This window comes from Cynocephalus volans, chromosome 5 (assembly GCF_027409185.1).
Source record: "Cynocephalus volans isolate mCynVol1 chromosome 5, mCynVol1.pri, whole genome shotgun sequence".
In the NCBI taxonomy this organism is placed as follows: Eukaryota; Metazoa; Chordata; class Mammalia; order Dermoptera; family Cynocephalidae; genus Cynocephalus; species Cynocephalus volans.
The window spans coordinates 118,491,306-118,519,073 of NC_084464.1; the positions used below are offsets into that span (position 1 = coordinate 118,491,306).

General features: G+C 36.1%; 1 protein-coding gene across 1 annotated transcript in view; it reads left to right on the plus strand.

Annotated features, from left to right (window-relative positions):
* Positions 1–10,634: 10,634 nt before the first annotated feature.
* Positions 10,635–27,768, plus strand: part of RFX6 (regulatory factor X6) — a 54,925-nt gene continuing 37,791 nt past the window's right edge. Inside the window, exons 1-5 of the mRNA XM_063098110.1 lie at positions 10,635–10,857; positions 11,148–11,307; positions 14,061–14,184; positions 15,886–15,947; positions 27,573–27,650. Coding sequence (XP_062954180.1) covers positions 10,635–10,857; positions 11,148–11,307; positions 14,061–14,184; positions 15,886–15,947; positions 27,573–27,650 — 647 coding nt within the window. The remainder of the gene's footprint in view (positions 10,858–11,147; positions 11,308–14,060; positions 14,185–15,885; positions 15,948–27,572; positions 27,651–27,768) is intronic.

A 27,768-nucleotide genomic window follows, 5' to 3' on the forward strand; every position in this document is an offset into this window, starting at 1 on the left:
TATACTTGGTGCAATACATGATTTATATAATTTTTCTTCAAACCAGATATTACTATCATGATCCGCATTTTGTAGAAGAGACAAGTGAGGGTGTGAGAAGTCAAAATGCATTAACAGAATAAGAGAGGTACTCAGTGATCGAATCTGGATTCTCATCCAGGTCTACCTGGCAGCAAAACTCTTACCATTTACTTTTACACCATATTTCTTTCACTTCATGGCTTGGTCGAGTGTGTACTTCGTTTGAACAGGGATGAATAAATTAATGTTTTTGTAATAACAGCAAATGCACTTTAGTAGGTACATACTATTTGCTAAATAAGTATTTATTTACTAATAGCTTTACTATTATCATTTCTTTTAATGTTTGTATTAAGATCCTGGACTAATTTTTCTTGTTGTTAAGAACCTGTATATCTATTAGATTCCAGTCAAAAAGATAGAACCATGCTAGGTAGTTCAAAGAAGAAATTTAATATAGGTAATTAATATAAAAGTGTCAGAATAGCTAAAAAGCCAAACAAAATGGTGAAGCAACATAGAGATCATCAACAGCAGGAAGCTGCTACCATCTCCAGGGGTGAAGGGACCGAGGGAGACAATGATGTGACAGAACCCAGAAACATGCCACACAGTGGAGCTAGGAACTTGGAGGGAGGGCTGCCTGACACCAGCTAGTTCCTGGGAGGAAATGTAGCCAATGGCAGACACACTTCCTGCGGCAGGAAAGGTGTATGCCCTGACTTCTCTTTTCCTCTCGCTTGTTAGTCTCCCCTTTGCTGATTTTAGTCAAGGCTTAGCCTGCATTCACATGTCGCTTTACCTGTTGGTTTTTACATTATCCAGATGAGTATTTCACTCTTGGCTAATCTCATCATCTTAATCCAAACATTCTCCACCTCCTGATATTGCCATGAAGCCCAATTTAAATGTTTAAATTTTATATGCATTTAATATACGTAGTTAGATCAATATATTATCTTTGCTTATATTAGTGAATCTGATCTAAAGTTTTAAATGAGTAGTTTTCAATGGGAATAACTTGTACCACTATCGGTGGCATTTTTGTTTTTCATTTTGATTGGGGAGAAGGCCATCAGTATTTGGTGGGTAGGACCAGGATGTTTAACATCCTGTAAAGATAGTTCCCACGTGCATTCTGCATGACTTTCAAATAGCTCACCATACATCAGGCATATGAAATATCTGTGTATAAATCTATAAGCCTAGAAGCTAAGTCTATTTTATAAAGAAGTTTTCAGTATGGCTATAATATATAATGACCTTTTTAGGAATCTAACCACTGTTTAAATTGAAGAAAGATTATATTTTATTATGTATGGATCTTTAACAAGAGTTGTTTACCATTTCAGAAAATCACGTAACCAATAGCAATACCTTGAATTTATTTGAGTCACCGAAAAAACAAACAAACAAATCCCCACCCCCAACACACACCAAGTATTAACATGTATGTATAATTGCTCCACTCTGTGTTTAGGTGCAAACATCAAATTGCTTAATAAGGTATTGGAGTGTAGTCATGCCTGAGCATGTATTTATTAAAATGCATATTATTTATTGCTGTGGATTGAATTGTGTCCCTCAAAGTTTGTATATTAGAACCTTAATTCCCAGTGTAACTGTTAAAGGTGGGAGATTCTATTATGGTAATTGAAAGGTAGGGCCTTGAAGAGGTGATTAGATTGTGGGACAATGCCATAGTGAATGGATTAATAATGGTGATCAGGGGCATGGTCCTGAGGGCTTTAAAGGAGACCACGTGAGAGTCTGTCTCTCTCCTCTGCCACTTTCTATCATGTGAGACCCCCACATTGCTGTGAAGCCACCACCAAAGAAGACCCTCACCACATGTGTTCCCTGGATTTTGGACTTTCCAGCCTCAGAAACTATAAGCAATAAATTTTGTTTTCTTACAAATTACCCTGTTCAGTGTATTTTGTTATAAGCAACAGGAATGGGCTAATACATTGATTATTATTTATTTTTCTTTAGTTTGCTGTCTCTATTAGACTCAGTGAATTACATTGATTAAAATTATGTGTAAGTTATCTATGAATTTCTCTTTGGTGCAGCAAGGAGAGTATTGCAAGATATTTGTTATAAGAAGGTATAGGGATGTGGGTTGATAGGGCTTAGAGCCACTGGTCCAATCAAGTGTGAGACAGATACTTGACCCTTATGTCGGGTAGGAGATCTAACAAGCTTGGCATTATACCTGTTAATAACATGAAACTTTAAATCAAGCAAGCCTGGGTTCAATCGTGGCTCTTCATTTATTATTCCTGAACCCTTGGGCAAGTTGCTAATATTTTTGGAGTCTCAGTTTTTTCATCTGTAAAAAGGTCATATTCCCACCTACCTCATAGAATCAGTGAGGATAAAACAACATAACTTGTAAAGTACTTAACATAGTACCTAGCATGTGATAAGTGTTTGGTATACAATGTATTATAATTAAAACCCAATAAATTCATTAATTCCTATAATGAATATTGAGCACTAATTATGGGCAAAGTGTTACATACTATTAATGATATAGATATTGATAAATGCTTTGCATTTATCTTTGCATTCCTGAAGAAATTAAACCTTCGTTTTAGCTCAGTTATAGGATTTAGTGTGCTATTATTCCACCACGTGTTTTTTTCCAATTATGCCAAATTCTACTCCTTTCAGTTTGTCTTGGTTATTTCCTCTGGGTCTTGAATTTGCATTCAGATATATCAATCACTCAGATTTTGTTTTTTCTGTTTCCTTTCTGTCATTCTCCCTACTCTCATCAGCACTTCTTGTTTCCCTGCTGGACTTCAGGACTGCGCACAGGTGAAGAGGAATTTTCAGATCTCTTTGGATGTCATGAATCCACTGTGCAAAAGAGGTCGTTTCGTTGGTTGAGACTAGGCAGCCTGCTTCCTCAGCAAGCATGGATGTGTCCTCTCCCTGAGAGCACTGAAGTGCATCCCTGACAGGGAAAGAGCTTTACTTCCTGCAGGGTTGTCTACAAAGCTACCCACACAGGGAACATGCCATGCCTGCTGCTTACTGAATGAAGCAATGAAGATACCACATCCTCCTATTTCCTAAGGATGCAATGAACCTTAATAAAATATGGGAAGGTCATGAATTTGAAAAAGTCACTTTACAATGTTAACTTTTAAGTTAAAAGTCAGAACTTTATTATGTATGACATGAATTCATATTTTCACAAGTTTTCATGATTACCAATTGTTCTGGTTTAAACCATTTGGATTCATTTACATCAAAGTGGATGATGAAATAATTGGTACTCTAACATATGCCTTTTGTTGGCACTATAAAATTACTTTTTCTTTCCACAGTCTTATAACTATCAATACACTAAAACAGGGTCAGAATAGAAATCATCCTTACATGACACTCACTCTATTAAAATCCTTATTTTTTACCTTAATCGCTTCCTGTTTCAAAGATTGCAATTTCCTTTTTTTTATGGTCTTCCTCAATCCTCTTATTTCTAACACTAAGGGAATGCTGAAGGCAGCCAGCATTCCAGAGAGTATTTAATGGAAACTCATCATAGAATAATTTTCCATTAGTTTAATTTTCCTTACATGGTCAACCAGTAAGTCATAAATTACCTTGATAATTTACCTACTGTCTCTGGAAGGACCAATTGAATTTTATGTCTCTCATATGTCCCTTCAAAATTAACTCATAGTTATAAACAGACAATCAACCACGTTTTTATGTGATTTAACCTATACATTAGCAGTTAATAACAGCAAATCTTTAAGGATAAAGTGGTTATTTATTCACTTCAAAAAATTGACTCTTAGTTCACATTTACTGCAAGTTTGTGAATGATGTAACACACATTTTCATCTTAGATCTGATTTTATGTTGCCTTACTTGTTAGTGGTTTAAATTTCTGGAAATGTGAGTAAATACAAGAGATTTCCATAGAGTAAAATCATAAAAAAATTACAAATAGATCAACCCACAATGTGTAATCATATATAATTATTTGTTTTCCATGTTAAGTAAATGTTATTATAGTTATTATAATTTTCATCCTGTGTACCATTTAATTTTTTTAAAAGTTGACATATGATTTTCAAAGTTATGTATTTTCTGATTTACTATGCGATATTTTGGTGTATCCAATTAATACTGAAAGAAAGATATATTGCTAAAATTCATGTTTTTAGTACTACAGAATTTAAGAAATGCTCAATAAGCCTTTTTATTTGAAAAAATATTAATCAGTTGGTATTTTTAGCTATTTTGAGTTTGTAAAAGTTGATGTTAAAGCCATCTTTTGACCTCTCTGTTTCTAATTGATTCCTCCTCCCCACCTTTACCTTTTTAAACTTTAAATTCATGTTCGTTTATTTCTTAACCTGCAAACATGATCAGCAAACAATTGTAATCTAAGGATAAATAAAAACGGATTCTATCTATTACTTTTCTATGTATTTTGCTCTTTAGCTTTTCTTATTTTATGTGGATTAATAAAATTAATCCACATAAAATTTCACTTCATGACATCATAGATCACTAACTGAAAAGAAAATAAAGGTAAATTGTGCACACTTTCTGATACAATAATTATTAAATAATTCATTTCATTCAAATGTAAATAAAATAACTACAAAAACTATTATACATGTGATGTCATATCCATTTAACATAGTGTTCACTAATTGCCTGTGAAAATGGAGAAACTATCTCATGTTCCTTTTTTTAAAAAGGTAGAGAATGGCCTAGTAACTTCCTGGTGTTAGTCCCCCATTCTACAAAGTAGAGAAGGAAAAACCAGTGCCCAGGCATTGCTGAGAGCATGTAGTGATGAACACATTAACAGATAGAGTGATGGGTATTTCCCAGAGCAATTTCCCAACAGCGTGTTCCCAGGGGGATGTCATTGATTCTCTCAGCCTCTTTTAGGGTGTCCAGAGTTTCTGGTATGCTTAGCTCTGTCTGCAAACAGACTAACCTGCTTATCCCAGTGTGCCAGATATAACATTATAATTTTCCACATGCCGTGATATGAACACCAGGAAAGCACTACTGACATAACTGAGGCTGAGACTACTGAGGGATTGTGATCACCATTGGGTTCCTTGGCCTACTCCTCTTTACCCTATTTCCCCCGTCCCCTGCAGCTCTGTCCTCCACGCTGCCCTTATGCATAAGCCAATGCTAAATTATAATCTAGCTGAAGGTGAACTTCATTATGCTGCTTAACATTCTAGACTATGGTTTAGGCTGGGACACAGTCTCCTCCCTCACATCTTCTGAAAGCCAATTTTCCTTGTCTTGATGTGAGAAATTTATAAGAAATGACACTCTATTGATAATATTTATTTTGTAATTGATTTGCTGGTTCTGAGGTGGGAATCTGCATACTTCACAATGACTTCAGGTAATTCTGATACAGATGGTTCAACTTTTAAAGAGCACTGTGCTAATCATTCAGTTAGATACAGTGAACCACCTCTTCTCTTGACCTAATGCTTACTTACTTATTATGTTATTCTATTGTTATTTATCCTCTACTGGCACTCAAAAGCACTATGTTATGGAAAGAGTAGCATTTACTCAGCTCTTCCATTTGATAAATTGCTCAGTGAAGATGATGTATTAGGTTCAAAAGCTTTCACACAAAGTGAGGGATGGGAATAAATGCATTGCACACACAGTCTTTGAATCAGACTGTACTTAGTAGACACAGTTATCCATTCCACTCAATAAGATGGCACAGAACTAGTAATTTAAACAGAAGTAATCTTGTTTAGCTTGAGGAAATTATATAAGTTCTGAAAAGGAGTGTTAATTTCAATACTGTATTTAAAAAGCAGTGTATTTCATCAAAATTACTAGTGATTATTATCAAATTATGGTATACAGCAACGTGATTATGATCAGCATATTCATATATCAATTTTATAAAATACAAAAAAATCAGAAAGTTGAGAAAAAATAAAAGCTACAATCTTAAATATTTATGAAATAGGGATTCTAAGTAAAGGAACCATTTAGAGTATATTTTGCAACTGAGCAGTGACATAGAGAAGTACATTGAGAAGAAAAATAGGTTTGGAGCCAGCTATTGATTACAAAAAATTAAGGACAAATTTGTGATAAATCATGTGTGCTTCCTTAAATTTTAGATGTTCTAAATTATTGTATATGTCCATGATAGTAGATAAAACATGACTAAAAATTTAGAGTTACAATATAGACATTTGATTACGATTATTTGCCTTGTTACGATAGGAATATTAGGAATGAAAAGCATTATGGTTTTGCCCATTCCTCCCAAATGAACCGTAATATGACATTAAGGAGTTTATTGTCTTTATCTTGTAGACTGCACATTATGCTTGGTAAAATGGCATATCTTGTCACATAATTTATTATCTGAAATAATAGACACTTCAGCCCCAAATCTACTAGAAAAAGCCACAAAAAATGTGGTAAATAGAATACTGTAATTAAAAATTTTGAGAATGAAGAATAGTTTGTTTAGCCCTTAGATATGCTCAATTTATTTAGAAGATTTGGGGTTCACGCTTGGAATATCTTATTCTAGGTACAACCATGAGTATGCCTCTGTGTGGACACTTCAAAACAACTGCAAAATTCTCTGGGTTTGGGGTAGAAGTAGAGATCTGCTTGCAAAAATGACATCCCACCTCTAGTTAGGAATTTTAGGGAGCTGTTTTAGAACATACTGTGGTATCCAAGTTATTTCTCCCCAAAATGGGATGTGTGTATATGTCAGTAGGTGTACACTCACTTGTGTGAGTTCTGTAAAAAATAAAATAGAAGATATAGTACATATAATCTATGTACACACAGATGTATAAGGTAACAATTATTTTTCATTTGATGTCTTTGTGTATATTATTGCATTTGATCTTTATGTAAAACCTTCAAAGTAAGTTTTATTATTCAAAATCTCCCTCAACTTTGAGTTCAATTCTTCCTCATCTAAAAAATCAAAAGCAAATGAAAACCCTTTCAAAAGCAAAAAATAAATAAATGCCTCACACTTACTCTCTACACTGCCTGTCCCACTAGCTACTGCTACTCCTCTGTCTCTAAAATTCAGCCAACTTTTTGTGACATGCAAGACTATAGCTGATTCTTCACTGTATCAGTTCATTTTTGCTGTGTAACAAACCATCCCAAATTTTAGTGGCTTAAAACAAATATCATTTATTAGCACACAGTTCTATGGGTCAGCAGTTTGGGCTGGGCTCAGCTGGGCTAGGCTTGACCAAGGCTTGCTCATGAGGCTGCAGTCAGCTGGCAGGTCAGCTGGAGGCTGGTTATTTTATAATGGCTTTGCTCACTCACATGTCTGGCAGTTGGTTATGGCTAGTGGTTAATTCTGGATATCAAATGGAATAATAGGTTTGACATGTCTCCAACAAGCTAGTGTAGGCTCAGCTACATGATGGTGGTCCCAATGTTTCCAGCATTAGCAAGAGAAGTGATGCCCCAATGCATAAGTCCTTTTCAAGCACCTGCTTGTATGTTTGCTAATAGCCAAGTTCAGAGTCAGGACAGGAGGGGATTACCCAGGAGCATGGACAGAGAATGCATGAATCAATGGGGGCCGATACTACAGCAATTTACCACTATCGCCATCTACGTGTGCATCCTCAGTATGTTTAATCACTCCTTTCTTTCCTATCTTCACTGCCATTTCCTAGTCCAAGCCTTCATTTTATCACCTGGTCTTCCTAACTTTCCTCCAATCCACTCATTCTTTGATATTTTTCTTCCTAAAACTTCTCAGTGATTTGTTATTGTCATTTCTAATAAAGTATATACTTCTTAGCTTGATCAAGTTCCCTCAAGATATGACCTCAGCTCATGATCCTCTATGTCTCATTTATCCTCTGCTGTACCCAAATACTGACTCCTCCAGCCAGCCATGCTCTTTCTTGCCTCTGTGCCTCTGCACATGCAATGCTTTCTGACTGGAATGTATTTTCCCCACAGTTCCACCTGTGAATGCATACAAATCCTTCAATACCCGTTAAATGTTACATTCTCTGTGAACTCTTCCGCCTGCTCTCCCTGCACCCTGAACTCTGGGTGCCCAGAGCACTTCATACACAACATCATATCGTATGTATGTTTTATTCTAATGTCTCTGCCTCTTCCACTAGACTGAGAATATTAAAGAGGAAGTAATCATGTTTTATTTATTTTTGAATTTCCAGGTCATGATAAATTATTTTTGGTTGAATGAAGAAGACAGAAGGCTACCGCCTCTTTCCATTCACTTCTGTAACAAATATTTAGCAGGTAGCTACTATGTGCCAGCTGCTGTTTAACATATACATTTAGTATTGAATTTGATTTGCAACTTACATTTTTGTCGTTTACTATATGTACTTATTGCAACACTATGTAAGAAACAGTTCTCAAATACACATAAAGCAGTACATTATTTACTTTTGTACACTGACTAACCTAATCTATTTTCTTTTTTCACTACTGCAAATACACAATTAGTTTTATATTAATCTAAAAAAGAGCATTAGACTATCTTTTACTGGAAATGGAAAGAAAGGTAAGTGGTTATTTATATGTAAAGGACAAAGGTTATTGGAGACACTGGATGTTAAGGTAGAACAAAATAATTTTCAGTAAAAAGTAGAGCGGTTTTCCTTTTCTTTTTTTACTAAAGAAGTAAATGTTAAAATAAGGTACTTTCTCCATTTTTTAACATTAACATTGTAATAAAAACACACATTTCTCAAGCTGTAAGCTGAGAAATTATTTACATAGAAAGTATTTCTTGTTTTCCTTGATACTTCCTAAAGATTGCAATCTGGGAAATAACCTTTTCCCCCCCCATATAAGACCTCCCCGCTTGTCACCAAGTAATGCTGATTCTTCCTTTAAATAACATTAGTACCTGCCATGTACCCTATTTCCAATCACGTACCCCCTTCCTATCCCGGATCACTGCACAACTGGAATCTAGCTATGCTTTGTAGAAAACCCCTTTCCTGATTTTTTCCCAAATTAATTTCTTTTAAATTAATTTGCAGTTAGGAAGTAGTCATATTTTAAAAAATTAAAAAAGAAATTCCGGTAATTTTCCTGAACAGTTTTCTTCTGGTTATGCCAAGTAAGTGGACATGCTTAGTCAGTAAGACTCCCTTTATAGAATGAATCTGAGGGTGTTTCCATAGAGGGGAAACATTCTAAACTTTAGTACTGTAGAGCCAAGCCCTCTGGACTGAGCAGGCTGTGAGGCTATCAAGGGACTGCGTAGAGAAGACCCGTATGCAAAGTTGTCCTTTTAGGGTGAAGCCTGAGCCTTGGGTGTGTGGATGGATGGGTGGCCCCAGCCCGGATCCAGCTGCTAGAGGTACCAGGTAAGGAGAAATACTTTGACGGAGAAGTCATGCCTTTCCCGACAAGTGGTGCTAAAAACAGGGGAGGTTAAATACACCTATAATTTTAGCTGCTATATTGCTTAGACTGTATTACTCCTCCCCTTAATTGACTCTTCAGCCATCCACATTGGGTCCATCTTGTTCTTTCTATGCTAAATTTCAATTAATGTAGATTAATATTAACTAAAAATTCAGGGGTGATTTCTGTCTCTAATGCTCCAAGAAAGAATGACAGGTTGAAGGTTGTAATGAATCAATGTTAACCAAAGCAGGACCCTTGCTTTTCCTGGAGAGCACTACTCATATAAAGGCACAGGGCGTATTTGTCAAAAGAACAGAAGATGGCAGGAAGGGAAGGTTGTGTGTCGTCGGTCAGGCGACACCGACCCCAAGTACCCTCAACTATATCTGCTTAAAGAGAGCACAAGTTATTATTTTCCACCACATGTAACTCTCTTGCTATTTTGGATTGGGAAATTATTGATTTCATTTTTCATTTAAACAAACGTCCGTTGCACTGCCAGATGTAAGAGCTGCGGAAGCAGTGCAAAATACTGTAAACCGAGAGAATGACTATTTTCCTTCAAGTTCGGGGCGATCCTCGAGGGCTGGGAGGCCCAGGAGTCCGAGCCCACGTGCATAGCAAGCAGAGCAGTGCGTGACGCGATGGCACCTGTCCTCCAGCCTGCGGGAAGAGCCCTGGCCATCAAGCCCTGGGATTAGCCCGGGAACCCAGAACGCGGCCCGTGCTGTGCAGTGACTGCGCGGAACTCCGGGGCACTCTTGTCCCTGTCCCGGGCGTGCAGTCAAGGCTGCTCGGCGCGGGCCTCTTTTCTGTCTGCTGAGAGTCGGGATGGCGCTAGTGGCACTGCTCTTCCCCGGAGGGGGAGGAGGGCGAAGTTTTCTCGATCTTTATGGGCGCTTTGTGAAAACTGTCCTCAGGCCCAGCGCAAGATGAGAGACGGGAGGAAGGAGGGGACCGGGGTGTGGAGAATGCGATCCACGGCTCAGGGCGTGGCGGGCAGGTGAGGAAGTGAGTTCCGAGGACGGCACCTGCCCGGACCGCCGCCGAGTGGAGAGACCCAGCCCCGCCTCGGCCCGCCTCGGCCCCGGCTCCCCAGCTCCGCCCCGCCCCGCCCCGGCCTCGGGGCTCCGCCAGAGCCGGCCGCGCGGCGGGTGCGGAGGTCTCCGGCGGCCGGGAGGATGGCCAAGGTCCCGGAGCTGGAAGACGCCTTCGTGCAGGCGCAGCCTTCAGCCCGGCTCTCCCCCGAGATCCGGGAGGAGTGCTGTGCGCAGCTCCTGGGCCAGGGCTTGCTCGTTTATCCGGAGGAAAGAGTGTTCCTGGCGGCTGAAGCGCAGCCCGGGGGCGCGCAGGGCAGCGGGGACAAGGGGGAAGCCCCGGAGCTGCGGGTGGGAGTGAAATCAGGTGAGTGCTCTGCCCCATCCGGAGATGTCACTGGGACGACGATGGGCACCCAGCAGTAAAAACAAACCACCTCAAACAGACGTATACATAGGACGTTCTGCCCACATCTTCCTATTTCCCTAGGAAAATGTCAGCTAGAGATTGTTAGCTCTCAGGGATTTTGCATAGTTCTCCTGTCGCCGCCCCAGCCCCGCAACAGGCCATGCCATCTGAAGCAAAGGCGCACTGAGAAGCTACCTAACTGATCTTGTATGCTGTCTTTCTTTATCATCCCTTCACCGGGCGATCAGAAATGCATTTAAGCAATGGTAACTTTTCCTCTGAAGAAGAGGATGCGGACCCTTGCGACAGCAAAACCAAAGCCGCTGATGACCAGCACCTCTCTCAGAAGAAAACCATCACGCAGATCATGAGGGACAAAAAGAAGCAGGCACAGCTCACACTGCAGTGGTAAGACGCAGCCACGGGGTACACTTGGGGCGCCTGTTGATGTTTCCTAAGCTAGTGTCTTCAGAACCTGTGCTTGGGACAATTTGCTTCTCCTTCAAACTTTCGGGCAGGTTTAAAAGACCAATTGGAATTTAATCCAAAAATTTTTTTTCACTGAATATTTAGTATAGAGACATATCTGATACCAGTGAAAAATGACCTGCTGTGTACATAAAACCACATTTCTTTGTTTACTGTTGACTAAAACCATAATTTCTTCAAATCCATGTGATAATGAATGTTTTTATGACTTCTTTGCTCAGCATGCAATCAATTCAGTTCGTATATATTTGTTATTTGGTGGTTTTTGTATTTACAAAGCATGATTCTCAACACTAACCTAAAAGGAGGCAGGTTCTTAACACTGCCTTATCCATAAGAGGGCGAATTAAAAATAGCGTATTGGCTGTAAGATGAAATGTGTTTGCCGTAGAAGACAGAAAAAGTAGCTAAGATATCGCTATTCACTTAAATATATGTTCAACTATTTTTATAGCACCTGTCATATAGATTTATTATAGTGAAATATCACAAATTGGATTTCAAGGAAAATCTCTTATAACCAAAAATTTATTAGTAGGCTTTCTACATACAGAAAACAGTTTGTAGTATTTATCTAAAAGGGAAAAGGATCTAAAGTAAAAAAAAAAAGTATCAGACGTCTCTGCATAGTATGAAGAAATAGAAGTATAAATTTCCTTTCAAATTTCAAATAGTAAACAAATAAATAAAAGGTCTCCGTATGTACTGATTATTTACATAACCTGTTCATGTGTAAAGTATGATCTAAACCTTAGAAATATACAGTAGAAAAAAAGAATCAAAAAAACTAGTAATTTTATTTTTATTTATTTAAACATTAAATTACAATTTGCATATACTAAATTTTGTGATTATATTCTTGAGCCCTTTCAAATATTGAAATATCAATCAATGTTTCTCTAAAGTTACACTTTAACTATTGAAGTTGATGTCATGATTACTGGTTAAGGATACACTAGAGCAGTAAATAATTGAGCTAATTATCTGGAGTATTTAGGATACAGCTATTTGCACTAGAATAATTGGGGCAAAAGTATTATGATTTCACATATATTACAGAAGTGTTTTGAACAATCACTCCCATTTTATTAGTTCACATTGAGTGAGTGGAAACAACCTTGGGTTTCTATTTTATAAATATATACACATTAAAATTAAAGAAAAAAATGCCATACCCCAAACTGACATTGTTCTTATATCTAGGGTTACAAGTATTTTGAAGGCAAAGACAATGCCTACAATAATATCAAAATAGGCAGATGAAAATTGGCTAGTATATGTGTGTCATTAAAATACAATTTTTCAATAGCTGTTTCTTATGATGATTTTCATATTTTTGAAAATATAAAAAACACTATCATTTCTGTTTGAATTTCCCACACCCTCTCCAAAAAAATGAGTTTTACACATTTTTTTTAAAAAAGTTATTTGTATTTTGAGAATTTCCCTTTAAGATTATCTTGGGAGTGGTAAAAATTAGAACTTAAAATCAAAGTGAAAAAGCTGGCTGATTAACTCCAGTTTTCACTTTCGACTAGGTGTCTGATTTTATGCAAATTGATTTTATGTTTTAAAACACTAGATCTTACTGGTTTTTGGTCTTTTGTTTTCTTCATAGAAAAATGGGTGTCTGATATCTGCTCAGGAAACACTTCCTTAGCTTTCATCTTGTGCAAATTGAAAATATGTTAAATCAAAGGTCTTGAAGGATTTTACCCAATTTTAATCTGAATATATACTCTATATTGCATTGTTACTGTATGATAATAATTATGATTTTACTTTTTTAAAATTAGTAGAAGTAAATTTTAGCTGAAATCATCTACTAGACTGTTAAAAAATCTGGGAATAGAATCTGAAAGTTCTGATTTCTAGATTGCTGTTCAGGTAATTGTAACACAAAATATATATTTACTGCATTTTTATAAATTTCACTTAATTACAAATTAAATACAATTACTCTAAATTTTCAAAGCTTATATCATTATATTTATAACATAGATTTGAAGTTACATATGTTATATTTGGAGGCATCTATAGAGAATTGCATTGTGTTTCAAGTGTACAGGATGTTTTAGATAATTATAGTACTGATCACAGTACAAGGTGTAGGGATGGAAATAGATCAGTATCATTTCAGACTTATTCTGAAATGAGTTTAACCTTTTGTAATTTGCAAATAAATGCATCACCATCCTTCCCTAACTATTCAGGGTTCAGAACTAGTTTGTTAATGAAAAGAAGAGAATGTAAGCATTTTTCGACCTGAAGCCTAGCAGCCCTTTAGTGCGGAGGATGTTCTTTAGAAAACCCATCATCTTCAATTTCACCATTTGTATTTATATATCACAGAGCAAACAATGATGAACAGTGAGAAGTTATATAGAAGTAAGACCTAATATTTACAATGTGGACCAGATAGGAGTGATTTTACATAGCCATGATATTTTAACTGCACTAGCAGATGTTCATAGGGGTTCTTGCTCTTCTAACATTAATCCTTGTGATCTGATTTTTAATAAGAACCAGAATAAAAGAAGTCAACTCATGTCTACTCATTAACTTATCTGTATAAAGTCTGTATTCAAAATGGGCATTAAGTCAATGAGAAAGGAGAAATAAAAGGAGAAATAAAGAAAAAATTTGACCTAATTGTTGGTCTTTTTCCTTAGGCTTGAAGAGAATTACATTGTATGTGAAGGAGTTTGCTTACCACGGTGCATCCTTTATGCACACTATTTAGATTTTTGCAGGAAAGAGAAATTGGAGCCAGCCTGTGCAGCCACCTTTGGAAAGGTACATGACACATATTGGCTACACTACCTTACAATTAAAGCCATGTCAGGCAGACAGTATGGAAACAAATTCATCTGAGCAAGTTTTCTTAGAGGATATTATGACATTCATTTCCTAGGCATAAATGAACTCTCTTAAGGACTGTGTTTGGAACTTCTATGTGTTTATACCTTGATTTTTAATGTTACAACCCTGGCTATCAGAAGATCTAATGTGAACTTAAAGCAAGCTCCGCTTAAGTAGTAGCATTTCCCTTCAAAGAGGGATGCATTGAAGAATATGGTATGGCCTAGCTTGAGAAGCAAAATTAAATGGAGGTGACAAGTCTCTTGTCAATGCAATTAATAGTTATCTTTATTATTTAGCTAGTCCAAGTATGCGAGTTTTTAGTAGGTTTTTATTCTGTTACCTAAATAGTTTGGTTAACTCTCCATTTCACTCTATGTTTATACCCCAAACTCTAAGATTTTGTAATGGAATTGGTTAAATTTTTCTCATTTAAAAGCATTTCTTTCTACCCCACCTGTACAGTTAGGATGGAAATCTGTAGAACTGACATTACTATACTTAAATATGTTAATATCATTTTGAGAATCAGGAAACAGTATCAATCTCTTGGGAAAGTTTTGTCTCTTGAGATTCTTCTCATGCTCTCTTGTCTGAGAACCTAGGATATCCCAGAAAATGTATAGAAAGGTTGGGTCTTAAATATTTTATCTCATAAAAACTGAAATCTGAATTCTAACCTGCAGAGGGACTCATTGCCCAGAAAATAATGAATACTGAGATCTAGCTTCCCAGTTAAAGAAAAAAATTATTTATTTTGAAAACCTTTCTGTTTATAGAGACATAGCAATATAGCACAAGGAAACCAAGTGATCTAGGTTCTAGCCTTGACTGTGACTAATTTGTTGTGAGACCTTCTGAAGCACTTTTTTCAGAACTCAGTTAACTCACTCTATAAAATGAGGAGGTTAGATAAGACAACTTCTAATGCCCATGTTAGCATTACCATTTTGTGGATTTACCTTATAGTAATAATTCTTAATGTTTGAAGGTCATGAAGCACCAAGAATCTGGTAAAAACTATAGACCCAGTCACCAAAATGAACACATACATAAAATTTGCCATGAGCTCTCTGTAGTTCATGTGCGGATCACCTAAGATCCAGGTTAAAACTCCTGTTTTATGTAGAAGACTTTTTAAAAAAAATCTTTAATAAGATCCTAATTTTAGCAAATTTAGAAAAAGGAACACAAAAGAAAAATGTTATAACACTACTGCGGAGATCCAGCAAAGCAGAGGAAGTTTCCTGTATCCTTTCAGGGATGGGGATGGATATCTAATTGTGGGTCAATTTCTGAATGAAATTATTATAAAGAAACTCAAATCTTCCCACTCAGTACATAAATAAAGTAATAATCACTTTGGTAGTAATATCAAGCAAATGCAGATACAGGTATGATCTGACTTGGAAATTGAGACAAGGGCAGTAGAACACTGTAACCAAAAAGTACCTCCCTGTCTCTGCTGATGTATTATTGCTTATCAATATGTATAAGATATTACTTTTTCCAGACTAATTATTCACTCACAGTTCACTCAAAGTTCAGCATTTACTTTCTTGAAGTAACTGGTTATGAATGGCTTGCATTAGAACCACACATTTTCTAAAAACTAGTCATTGTCTTTCTTTTTAGACAATTCGCCAGAAGTTTCCCCTCCTAACAACAAGGCGGCTTGGAACAAGAGGCCATTCAAAGTAAGACACATCAGTGATTCTGCCCTTGTATGTGAGGATTGACACAAATATGAGATAAGTATTATCTTTATCAGTGAATCGAACTGGGTATTCTCTTCTTGATGAAGCAGACTTTTACCAACTGTAAAAACTCAAAAGGAAAACAGGTAGATTTTTACAATAATGTTTAAAAGGAAAATTTATACAGAAAATCATAATATATGATTTTTTCTGCTGAAACAATTTAAATGAATCACTTTTATAACCTTAAAGCTGTTACTAAAGGAACCAGTGTCATAAAGAAGAATATATAAGACTAAATATAGTTGCCAAGCAGAATCCACAGAACTTCCATAGAGCAAGGCCAAAACCAGGGACTGAAGATTTCTGTGAGTACAAAGTACCTTTTCACAGTTCAGGTTTCTTCCTCTAGTTTTCTTTCCCAGACAATCATTTCTTAATATCCTGTTCTTTTCCTTTCAAGACAAATGACATACATAAAATGATCTCTTTGGTCATCTCAATGTAAATGGAAACATAAAATAAGCTGTTACATACTCCTTCTCTTGACATCTTTAGCTTTTCTTCTCTTTTGTGGCAATCTCTGTAGAAACCCCAATTACAGACTCTTGTTCATCAGTTAATTCCTCTTTCCATCATGTTCTCAGTTTCTCCTTTTATCCTGCATATAAGCATATCCAGATCTCTATTACACTGAAAAAAAAAAAAAAACCCAAAACCTCCAACCTGCTGTACCCTCCACGATTGCTCTATTATTTTACTTCTTTTTGCTATTTCTTGAAAGAGTAGCTACCTGCTCACTTCCCCTACCACTGATCACATCCCTCTGTCCTAGTCCATGTCTTTACCAAGGCAAACAATTAGGGGCTCGTTTTCACTGTTACTCATGTTTCTTGGCTCCTACCTAGCATTCAAACCTGCTGAGAATGCCCCCTAAAACAAATAAATACAGAAAACTTTTCCTGTGGCTTTGCTGTCACAGCACTGCCCAGGTCCTCTTTCCTCTTCTACCACTCCTTTCCTAGCTTGTCCACTCTCCAGTGCTGGACAGTGGAAGTATAATGCTGCTACATATTCAATTCAAAAATTTCCCATATTAAAAAACTGAAAAAGAACAGGTAAGATTAATTTTAGTAATGTTTTATTTAACCCAACGTATCGAAAACATAATTTCACCATGTAATCAATGTAAAATTATTAACAAGATATTTTGCATTTTTTTTGTCATCTTTGCATTTTTAATTTTATTTGTATTCTCTGAAAAGATAGGCATTTTTGATATGGAGAGACAAACATTTTCTCTTTGCAGCTAAAACAGTACATCTAGTTAAGAAGGCAGTGTTTCCTTTACATTTTTGAACTATGATATTGTGTTTATTGTTTTATATAAACTGTAATGTAGCAGATGCTATCAGAGCCCCACCTATATTCCCTTTTGCTAACTAGCTAGTTGATTTCTAACTGCCCAAATCTGTATTGACCTGTCTGATGGCCTTCTCTGGCTACTGAAGTCGGCTTTGCCTGCTGACTTTTTGTGTACAATTACTCACTATCCCTCCTCCTCCTCCCCCTTTCCCACTCTAGTAACTATAGGTCTGTTCCCTCCTTCTGAAAGTTCAATGTTTTACTATGGTCTTTCTTTCTCTTTCTTTTTCTTTCTTCTCTTTCTTTCTTTTCCTTCCTTTCCTCCCTCCCTTCCTTCCTTCCTCCCTCCCTCCCTCCCTCGCTCCCTCCCTCCCTCCCTTCCTTCCTTCCTTCCTTCCTTCCTTCCTTCCTTCCTTCTTTCCTTAGCTCCCACTTATGAGTGAGGATGTGGTATTTCTTTTTCTGTGCCTGGCTTATTTCACTTAACATAATTTTCTCCAAGTTCATCCATGGTGCTGCAAATGGCAGAATTTTACCCTTTTTTATGGCTGAGTAGTATTCCATTGTGTGTATATACCACATTTTCCATATCCAGTCATCTGCTGATAGACATTTAGGTTGGTTCCAACTCTTGGCTATTGTAAGTAGAGTTGCAATGAACATGTGAGTACAGATATTCCTTCAACATGTGATTTCCATTCCTTTGAGTGTATACCCAGAAGTGGGACTTCTGGATCATATGGTAGTTCCATCTGTAGTTGTTTGAGAAACCTCTATATTCTTTTCCATAATGGCTGTACTAATTTACAGTCCCACCAACAGTGTACAAGAGTTCCCTTTTCTCCACATCCTCACCAGCATTTGTTATTCTCAGTCTTTTTGATAATAGCCAGGCTAGCTGAGGTGAAACGATATATCAATGTAGTTTTGATTTGCATTTCCCTGATGATTAGTGATGTTGAGCATTTTTTCATGTACCTGTTGGCTGTATTTGTATGTCTTCCTTTGAAAATTATCTATTCAGCTCCTTTGCCCATTTTTTAAGTGGATTTTTTTTTACATTCTTTTTTCACACCAAGTTTTTGAAATCCAGTGTGTATTTTGCACTTACAGCACAACTCAGTTCAGACTAGCCACATTTCAAGTGCTTAATGGCCTTTTATTGGCTAGCTCCGACTTAGTCACTTGCCAAAAATTTTTCCTACTTTTTGAATTCTCTTGAATTTGTCTCTCCTTATTTCCACTTTCATAACTTGGCCTTATCTGTTTCTTGTCTACTCAGTACCATTTTTCTAAACTGACTTCTAAAGTTCAGATTCAATCATATATCTTCCATGCTCAGAGACTTTCACTGGGCTCATAATTTTTACTATTAAAGACAAAGTTTTCTCACCTTGACATTTAAGGTCCATTATGATTTAGTCCTGACCCATTTTGCTATTGTGTCTTCTCCTTCTCAGTTTTCAGCAGGTAACCTGTGCTCTCAACAAATTGTTACCTTTGCTTCACCCCTGACTGTCATTCTTTTATTTGTGCTGTCTTCCCCCACTGAGAATGACCTTTCCCCTACCGTACATTGAGATCTTACCCATTTAAAAGAATGTCTCTTGAACTCCCTCTTCTTCTGAATCTTCCTTAGCCTATTGATTTCTTATAGGCTCTTTCTCTGCACTCTCAGAGTTGGTATCTATCTTAATGTGAAATTAACTTATCTCCTTTCCTAAACAGTAAGTGTTGTGAGGATAGAGACTTCCTCTCATTCACTTTCATATCCTTTCTGTTATCCGAAAGATAATAGATTATCAATTAATACTTATTTAATTGATATCAATTAATGTTAACAGTATGTGGCCTGGGAAGGAGGAATAAAATTCCATATTGTAAAAGACGAAATTGGTCCTTTTCTTCTAACTGAGTCAGCTTTATTTCAAAGTTGACTCAGTTTAACTGACTTATTTCTACAGAATTTGATTCCTGTTGAATTGTGTAGGTGGAAAAAAGATCAGATAGTGTTTGAAGTAGATACATAGGGGAAAAAAGAGGCAAAGCAATGCAGAGAAATCCTCTCAACAGGATCTACAGGAGTATGGGTGGGCAGGGTGCAGAGAAAGTAAATTAATCCTAGAAGGAAACTTTAGGATTAGAAATGAATGATCAACCCTGTCCATTGTGACATGGTGAGGCTGCAGTACTTAGGTTGATGTGACAATATGTGATGACTTCTGGCAGTTTATTTGATCTCTAATAGCCAATGATGTGCCCAAGGGCAAAGCATAACAATTTAATTTTTTTTTCTGCCTTACTGATATGCCATTTACTATTTATGACATGACAATTACTTTTTTTGATCTTTTTTTATCATGGGGGAAAATAAATTTTCTATATGTAAACTATGTATGTTGAAAGATACAGCAATATGTAGAGTTGTGTATATTGTAAATGGTAATGTTTTGATATAATTATTCTTAGCCAAGTAGTTTTCCTATCTTTATTTCCAAGAAACATCCTTATATTTTATCTCAGAAGATAGTATATCAAAAGGCAGCAGAGCCTAGTGTTAGAAACATGGGGTTTAAAGTTGGACAGATCTAAGTGTGAATCCCGTACTTCTATTTATGACTGTATGTATGACACTGGACGGGTAACTCAGCTTTTCATCAGTAGAGTGGGTATATGATATCTCATATGATTGTCATGAGAGTTAAATGTGATAAAGTATAAGAATAAATGGAGGAGCAAATATGCTTTCAACTTCACTATCATTAATAATATGAAATTAATGACTCAATGCATCCATAAATCAGCAATACAATTAAAGTTATTATTAACTGAGTAATACACACACACAATCATTACTTCTAATCCTCCCAATAATAATACAAGATAGGAATTACTATGTTTAACAAATGAAGAAACTGCAGTTCAAAGGTTATTGACTTGCCCAAAACTACACAGATACCACACAATAACAATGCTGGAATTTAAGTCAAGGTTTATCGGACTCTAACGTTTGCGTTTTGTTAAGTAGTAAAAGTAGGAAAGCTCACTTCTTTCTGAAATCAGCCATATCAACAAAACAATTTAGTTAATTTTTTTATTTTTTGAAATATAACTTTTATTAAGATGTTTTTAACTGACCTAACAGTTCTTAAACTTTGTTAATATATTAAATTCTTCTTCAAAGAGCTAAGAGCACTTTATTAAGCCTCAATCACAAGGCATTTTATTTAGAGATATTTATGTTTTATATAAAAACAAATTTGCAGCACAAACACAATTTTACTTTCTGCCTTTTAACATGACAAACAGTTCTGCATGTTATTCTCTGTGTTATTTTCACAGCCATCATTTCTAATGGCTCTTTAATAGTTCATAAATTTACATTTTATAAAAAATAATTTTATGTCCATAGTAATATGAACAATTGAATGAAACACAGGAAAATAAATGAAGTAAGCATATCTTGGAGAATCAGGAAATCATTTCTTCCAATTTTACTAATATTTTTGCAAAATTAATTTTATTGTCATTGTGGTATTTAATATAGTACCCTAAACATACTATTATTAAAGCTTTATTGAATTATATACTTTAAAAATATAAATTAGTTTGCTATTAATTTATTTTAACTTCCTTAGATTGCATACTAAAATATATTAATATTATGTAACTGTTGTAATGATGATTACTTAAAAAAATAAGATCTTGAGTTTTACGAAGTTCTCCTAGAATATCTAGTGTGTCCAATCATTTTATTTGGGATTGTCAGACAATTTATTTTAGCTCATGATTGACTCAAAAGGTTCTTCTGTTTTCTGGGCACATGATAGCACCACTGTTTCTAAAACTGTCCTTAGATGTCTTTGAGGTTCATGAAACAATGTCAGTCTCCAAATTTTACTGGTCCATGTATGAAATCCAAAGTTTGGGAAACACTGACTTACGTGACAAAGAGAAGGTTAGTAGGGCCTAAAACTTGCGAGTAAATTCTGTGTCTGTTTTCAAGTTCCGTTTTTCTTAGTTCTGAAATGACTGGGTATTACAGCCATCGGTCCTCACAGCTCTCGCTTTTGCGCAGGTGCTACTTTCCCTCTTTAAAAGTAAAGATTGAAAAGAAGTGTAGATAAAACAAGTCAAAACTTTATGCAACCAAAAGGAAAGGATAAAATATTTTTAAAAACAGATACATTAAAATAAAAAGATTCCAATTGGACAGAATCACTACATAGGCCCAAATATCCATTGTCAAAATGAGAAACAATTAAAACTGGAATAATTTGTTTCCAGGGACAAGTTTGATGTCCTACATAGGAAGCCATTGCTGCTATTGCTGCTGATGGTTAAGGGAAAAAAATCTCTAAAGATTAACATGTGGGTTCAGAAAACCTCACTCTAGAGCACCTAACAAGTGTGCTTTTGAGACAAAGCCAGTCAACATGCAAGCGGCATTAGCAACTCAGCTCTCCATCCATTCCTCCGCTCTTCACCCCTCCCTGTCAGGAAAACTAGCAATCCCAATGGCAGCCTCTGCACATTCTCAACCCCATGACCAAAACCGACTGTACTTTCACGTTTCTTCTTTTCCTTCCTTTGATTTACCACCAGTGCTGAAAGTATATGCCTGGTTTTATTCTCTGTAATATTTTTAAATTTAGGTTTTGAATAAATAAAAATGAAACAAAATTCTATAGGAAAAAGAGAGTGATGAAAAGTCATTCTTACATATTTTATGGTTATGAATGTGTTATATCAAGAATGATCAATCCATTTATATTTATATTGAAGTTCAAAGTATGGTGCTAAAGAGTATGATGCAAAAAATTGTAAGATAGGGTACACACTGTCAAAGCACTTCCGCTATTAATATCCATTATTTAACAAGCATTTTACTGAGGGTCTTAGCACTAACTAAGCCCTAGCGATGCAATGGCAAGCAAAAAGAGCCTGCATCCCACCCTTGTTCAGAATACCGAGACAAAGTAAGGGAGAACATAGCTGAGCCCACCAATAGATCTCATGCACACGGTAGACTGTTTGATTTGAAGTTACATTTTAATTTCTTGTCGACTTTGATCAACCACATCTTGGTTTTCAGACATGATGGACAAAAGCTATTATCTTATTTATTAGTAGTGATTTAGTGGGTTAATAAAACTGATATGGCAGCTGCTGTTATCATAGCAAGTTATTGCAAGTCCCTGAACAGCCTAATCCCATCATTTCCTTATCAGTTATCATTTGTGTAGTGTAAACTAACATCAGGCCTATGAGCTCAGTGAGAACATATGTTTCAGGAATTCTATATAAAGACTAAAATAGAAAATAAGAAATATAGATGCAGAAATAAATTTATCAGTAAATAATGAAAAGTGTTAGACACATATTTTAGTAGGAAAAAAGAACAACAGTAATTTCATTTGTCCTATTAAAAATCTCTTATATTTCTAACATGTTTACCTTAAAATGTGGCCACAAACATTAATTATTCTTCTTTATTTATAAATTGAAAATAATGTCTGTCACTTGACATAAGGTATAAGGCTGGGGACAGCTGATGCTTATGAATGAACACAATTTTGTTAGATAATCATAAAGGTTACTTTCATGACGCAAACATTTTCTAGAAGAAATTAGTTAATTATACCCAGCATTTATCATATATTTTCTTTAATAAAAATGGATAATAATCATTTAAGGAGATAGAACTGTCAAATATTTGGTGAACTTTATTCAGAGTAACCTACAGGATAAGCACCAGGTAGTGGCATATAAATTAAAACAACTTGTTATCCCACATTGAGACAAACTTTACTTTTTATTTAACACGTACCAGTATATGTTCTTATTATGTTAGAATATTCCTGGTAAATATTTTCTAGCAAGATTTATTTTAGGGAAACTATTAACAAAATGAAATAGAATAAAATAATGCTATAAAATGTTGCAAGTGAGATGAAAAATCCACTTATATTTTGCATGAGCTCACTCTTCCCAGTTGTCTGTGGCTTATCTTTAGCTGTTAGGAAGACAGAAAGCTGCCCATTTATTATCTCTTCTCTCTTCTCAAAGACACTAAATCATCACTCAGATGACAACATGTACCTAGTTAGACAAAAAAAGGATTAAAGGGGAAAGATTGTTTTATTGGCTCTAGAAGAAACTGGATATAAAATGTACTAAAACATTAGAATGGTCGTTGCAAAATATTGAGATTTATATTGCTAGCAATAATCTCTGTACCTAAGTACACTGATTTCATGCCCTTTGTGTGCATTGTTTAGGTATACAACTTTTGTTCAACCCCAATATTTTACTGATAATCCGGAAATGCAGTGTCAGGTGGTAGTTACTGAAAATTATTGGCTTTAAGAAAAGTTATGTTTTGTCATTTTTCAAATTTCTAAAAGAAGACATTGGCTCATCCATAAATGTTCAAGGATTTTTCTTTATAGTATTTTCTAATGGGGAATACAATGAAGGGAAAGATAAAGTTATCTTCCTCCAATCTTAGAGTTTAGAATAGGGAGGTAAGCCACGTACACACATACCAGTGATACAAGGAATAAAACTACATGGGTTAAATGACCAAGAGAGGAGTTCGGGGGACAGAAGAGAGCTTTGTTTTGCCTGAGAGAACAGGCCAAGCTTTGTGCATCAAAGCTATTCTTCGAGGTATAAGTAGGGAATGAGGACATGAAATAAGAAGGGTTTTTTTTCAGTAGAGAGCTCAACAAAACAAAGGCAAGAAGGTAAATAAAATTGAGATGCAAAATTAGATATATTCTTTGCACCTTGAGTGTGGCGGCAACATGGTCTATTGAAATAAAGAGTGTTCTGTGGACCTATGGGTTTGAATTTTGCCTTCAAGCCCATAAACTTTTTACATAGTCTTTTTGAACCAATTGCATAATTTTTGAACCTCTGTTTTGAAATGGGGATCATACTCTACTTATGGCCTGCTCTGGAAATTGGAGATCATGTATACACAAAATTCTTTGCATGTAATGGGTGCTCAATAAACTCCTTTATCTTTCTTTGAGTTCTCAGCTTCTAGTGCACAGTAAGCCCTGAGTACTGCACATGTTTGGAGAAAAGAAAGAAAGTGCATTCTTTCATTTGTTCCCTACCTACTGGTACATTTATAAAATTGTATTTTTAGAATACAGTCAGCTTAATCAACATATCTGAATTATGAGACATTGCTAATGAGAAAAGTACATGCTATTTCTCAGTTGTAGAGCTGAATGTCACAGAGCAAGTTACTTTCCTCAGTTGTCAGTTCGTGTCTGGATTGACAGTGTCATTTACATATTATCTAAGAATAAAATACATACATTACCTAAAAAGGGCTTTTTGGTGATAGATATAAAATCTTGACTCTGAATGTAGTTGGAGACATTAAGTACTTCTATTTGTAAAGATATTATGCTCTAATGATTAGAAGCAGGAACAAGGGGGCCAAACGATACAGACATTTTATAAAAATAAAGAACAAATTATTTAATCAGTAATTAAAAATATCCTTTCCTTAAAAGCCACAAGTAAGAAAAATATTGCAAATTAGTTAGTATTTATTGGGTCCTAAAGGATGCTGCATTTTTTAAAATATGTGATCATCAGATGGTTTTTAAAAAATGGAAGTAAAATGTGCCTCAGTGCTGGTTAGTGTGGTCATTGTTCCATAATTGGCAGGTGTCTGCCTCAAGAAGCCACGGACTAGGGTGGGATTTGGAGACATGAATGTTCTTGGCTTGACTTTCAGTGTCTGCTTTGTTTATCATGGTACTGACAAATAGCACAGTGGTCAGGACACTGTAGGCACTCTATTTGTTGAACTCACGGTCATCCCTTGGATTTCTTCTTGGTCTGCATAACAAACCACTTTATCATGGTATAATATTATTTATATCGTGAAGAATGGATTAGAGATGAGAAATAAAAAGACTGATGTTATAATAAAAGAAGCTTATCAACTTTTAAGGCAATGCTTAACATATGTTGCTTTAGCAAGTGGCTAAAATGTAGTTACTTAGACTGTAAAGTCTGGAACAAACAGCAAGCTTTGCAAAGGGACATGAAATTACAATATTTTCCATTGTAATAATCATTAATACTCATTTCAGACTCTCAGGCTCATTGACTAATTCTAATACACTTAGCTGAATATCATCTAAATCTGCTAATTTGTTCATGGTTTTTAAATACTTCCCTTACCTATCTCTAATCATGCAAGTCTTCTGGTAAGGTCTTTGTGGCTTAAATAAGCTTCCTTCTTTTAGTTTCTTTTTTTTTTTTTTTTTTTTAAATTTTATTTTGTCGATATACATTGTGGCTGATTATTGCTCCCCATCACCAAAACCTCCCTCCCTTCTCCCTCCCTCCCTCCCCCCCAACACTTCTTTTAGTTTCTAATTGGAGACATAAACCAGTTCAATATTTTGGAGTTTCCATAAGTTTCATATTTCCTTCATTTCTCCCTTTGTTCCAATACACTTTGGAAGTTCTTTTTCCTCATCTACTACAGGATTTTTTTCTATATTGTAAAAACAGAGCAGTTATGAGGCCCCTCTGTTCACGTTAACAGACTATCATTATCCTTCTACCAAAATTGAGGACTTCAAAACTTCTTCCCAGTCTGCCACAATCATAAAATACCTTCCTTTACCTTGACCACCCCACATTACTGTTTCTCAAATATAATAATTTTTCTAAAAACATCACTTGTTATAATAATTTTTAAAAATATATTTAAAAATCCTTTCCTCTCCGTCTCAGCTGACCCTGAGTCAATAGAAGCAAGTTAGCTGCTACAGTACTGTCCTTAGAACCTGACAAGAGAGAATCTGTCTCTGGACCTCACACTGTAGAGGGCTCTGTTCTGGCAGTCCTCTGCTTCCCTATTCATAAGACAAAGATCCATAGCCTGACTGAATGTGTCCACCCAAAGACCACATCCCTTTTCTAAGGTCCCTGGGGCCTTGGAATTCCCTGTCTAAGCAACCCCAGACCTGCTTCCTGGGCCTATGTGGGGCTTGTCCTCAGTCCATCCTCAGGAGACCACACTGCTTCTGCAGTATATGTAGCCCTAGACCAAGGAGTGGTTGGGGCAGCTGTTTGTGGGTGGTGTGGGTGGGTCTTGGATATGCTGTCCCCTCACAATGAACAGAAGAGCAAGAACTCAGAAGTGGGGGGAGAATGGGTCTTCCCCCACAGCCATATTTGCACATGGAACTCCAGGAATCTAAGATCTTTAAATTCAGATTTGCATACCAAATCATTATGGAGGTAAATTGTCAATGTAGGAGGAGAGGAATATTTTATTTAGTAGTTTGTTAGCTTGACTTATACTTTTCATATATGTAGATATGAGGTATGTAAACTTCCATTTATACTCTCGCCCTGGGCCCTGAAAATGTTCAAGGGTGGAACTGCTTGGCCAAGTCCTTTCTTTATCGCTGAGGTCAGAAAAGGGGCCTTGAAACTTAGAAGATTCATTGTCCTGTCCACTTTAACTCAGGCTATGATGCCAAAAAAACAAGATTATAAAATATAGTTAGGCTGGAGCCCACTGGAAACCCCCTCATTCTCTTTTATTTTATTCATTTCCTGATTTTAGATGAATGCAAATTGATAGGGTAGGCAAATATGTGGGTGGTGGTGCTTCATAAGGGGTAGGGGAGGTGGGGACTGATGTTAGAAGACTCTGGTCACCCTCACTAAATGCCCACTATTTGACTAGCTTTTGTACATTCATAGTGTTTGTACTTGTGTGTGTTATTTGTCAGGACCCTGTGGCTCAGGAAAATGAGTTCTAATTTGAGAATCAATGAGATTTTGTACTTGTCGCTCATGGTCCACTAAAATATTTATAACAAATTATTCATAACACTGTTACTCTCCATGGGTCATATTTCTACTGATTTGTGACAAGGAATTTTCCCAATTATTGCACAAAAAATTGAAAATGATAGTGAATCGGGCTTTTCATTCCTCATGAGGAAAATAATGTCTATAGGGTCACATGCTCCAAACTTGTTCACATATGTGACATCAGTGTCTTCCTCACACAGGATGCCATACTCTTTTCTCCGTCCAATAGATATACTGTAAAGGAAACCATGCCACCTGCAAAAAAATCAGGAAAGGAAGGTCATCAAGGGATTGCAATTCTTACTTGTGGTCACTTCAGTTATACGTTAGTCTCTTTTTCTTTCAAAAAACTCCTTCATTAACGCAGAGCTGGTTCCTTCCTTGCTCTAGGTATCATTACTATGGAATTGGCATCAAAGAGAGCAGTGCATATTACCACTCCGTTTATTCTGGAAAAGGTCTGACAAGGTAGAGTTCCATCATCTTCAAAACAATTTCTCTGCATTTCTTTAAATATGCATGGTATCTATTGAATAAAACGACTTTCTAATTTTGCTTGCCAAAATGTTCTTTCTTTAAGCGTCAG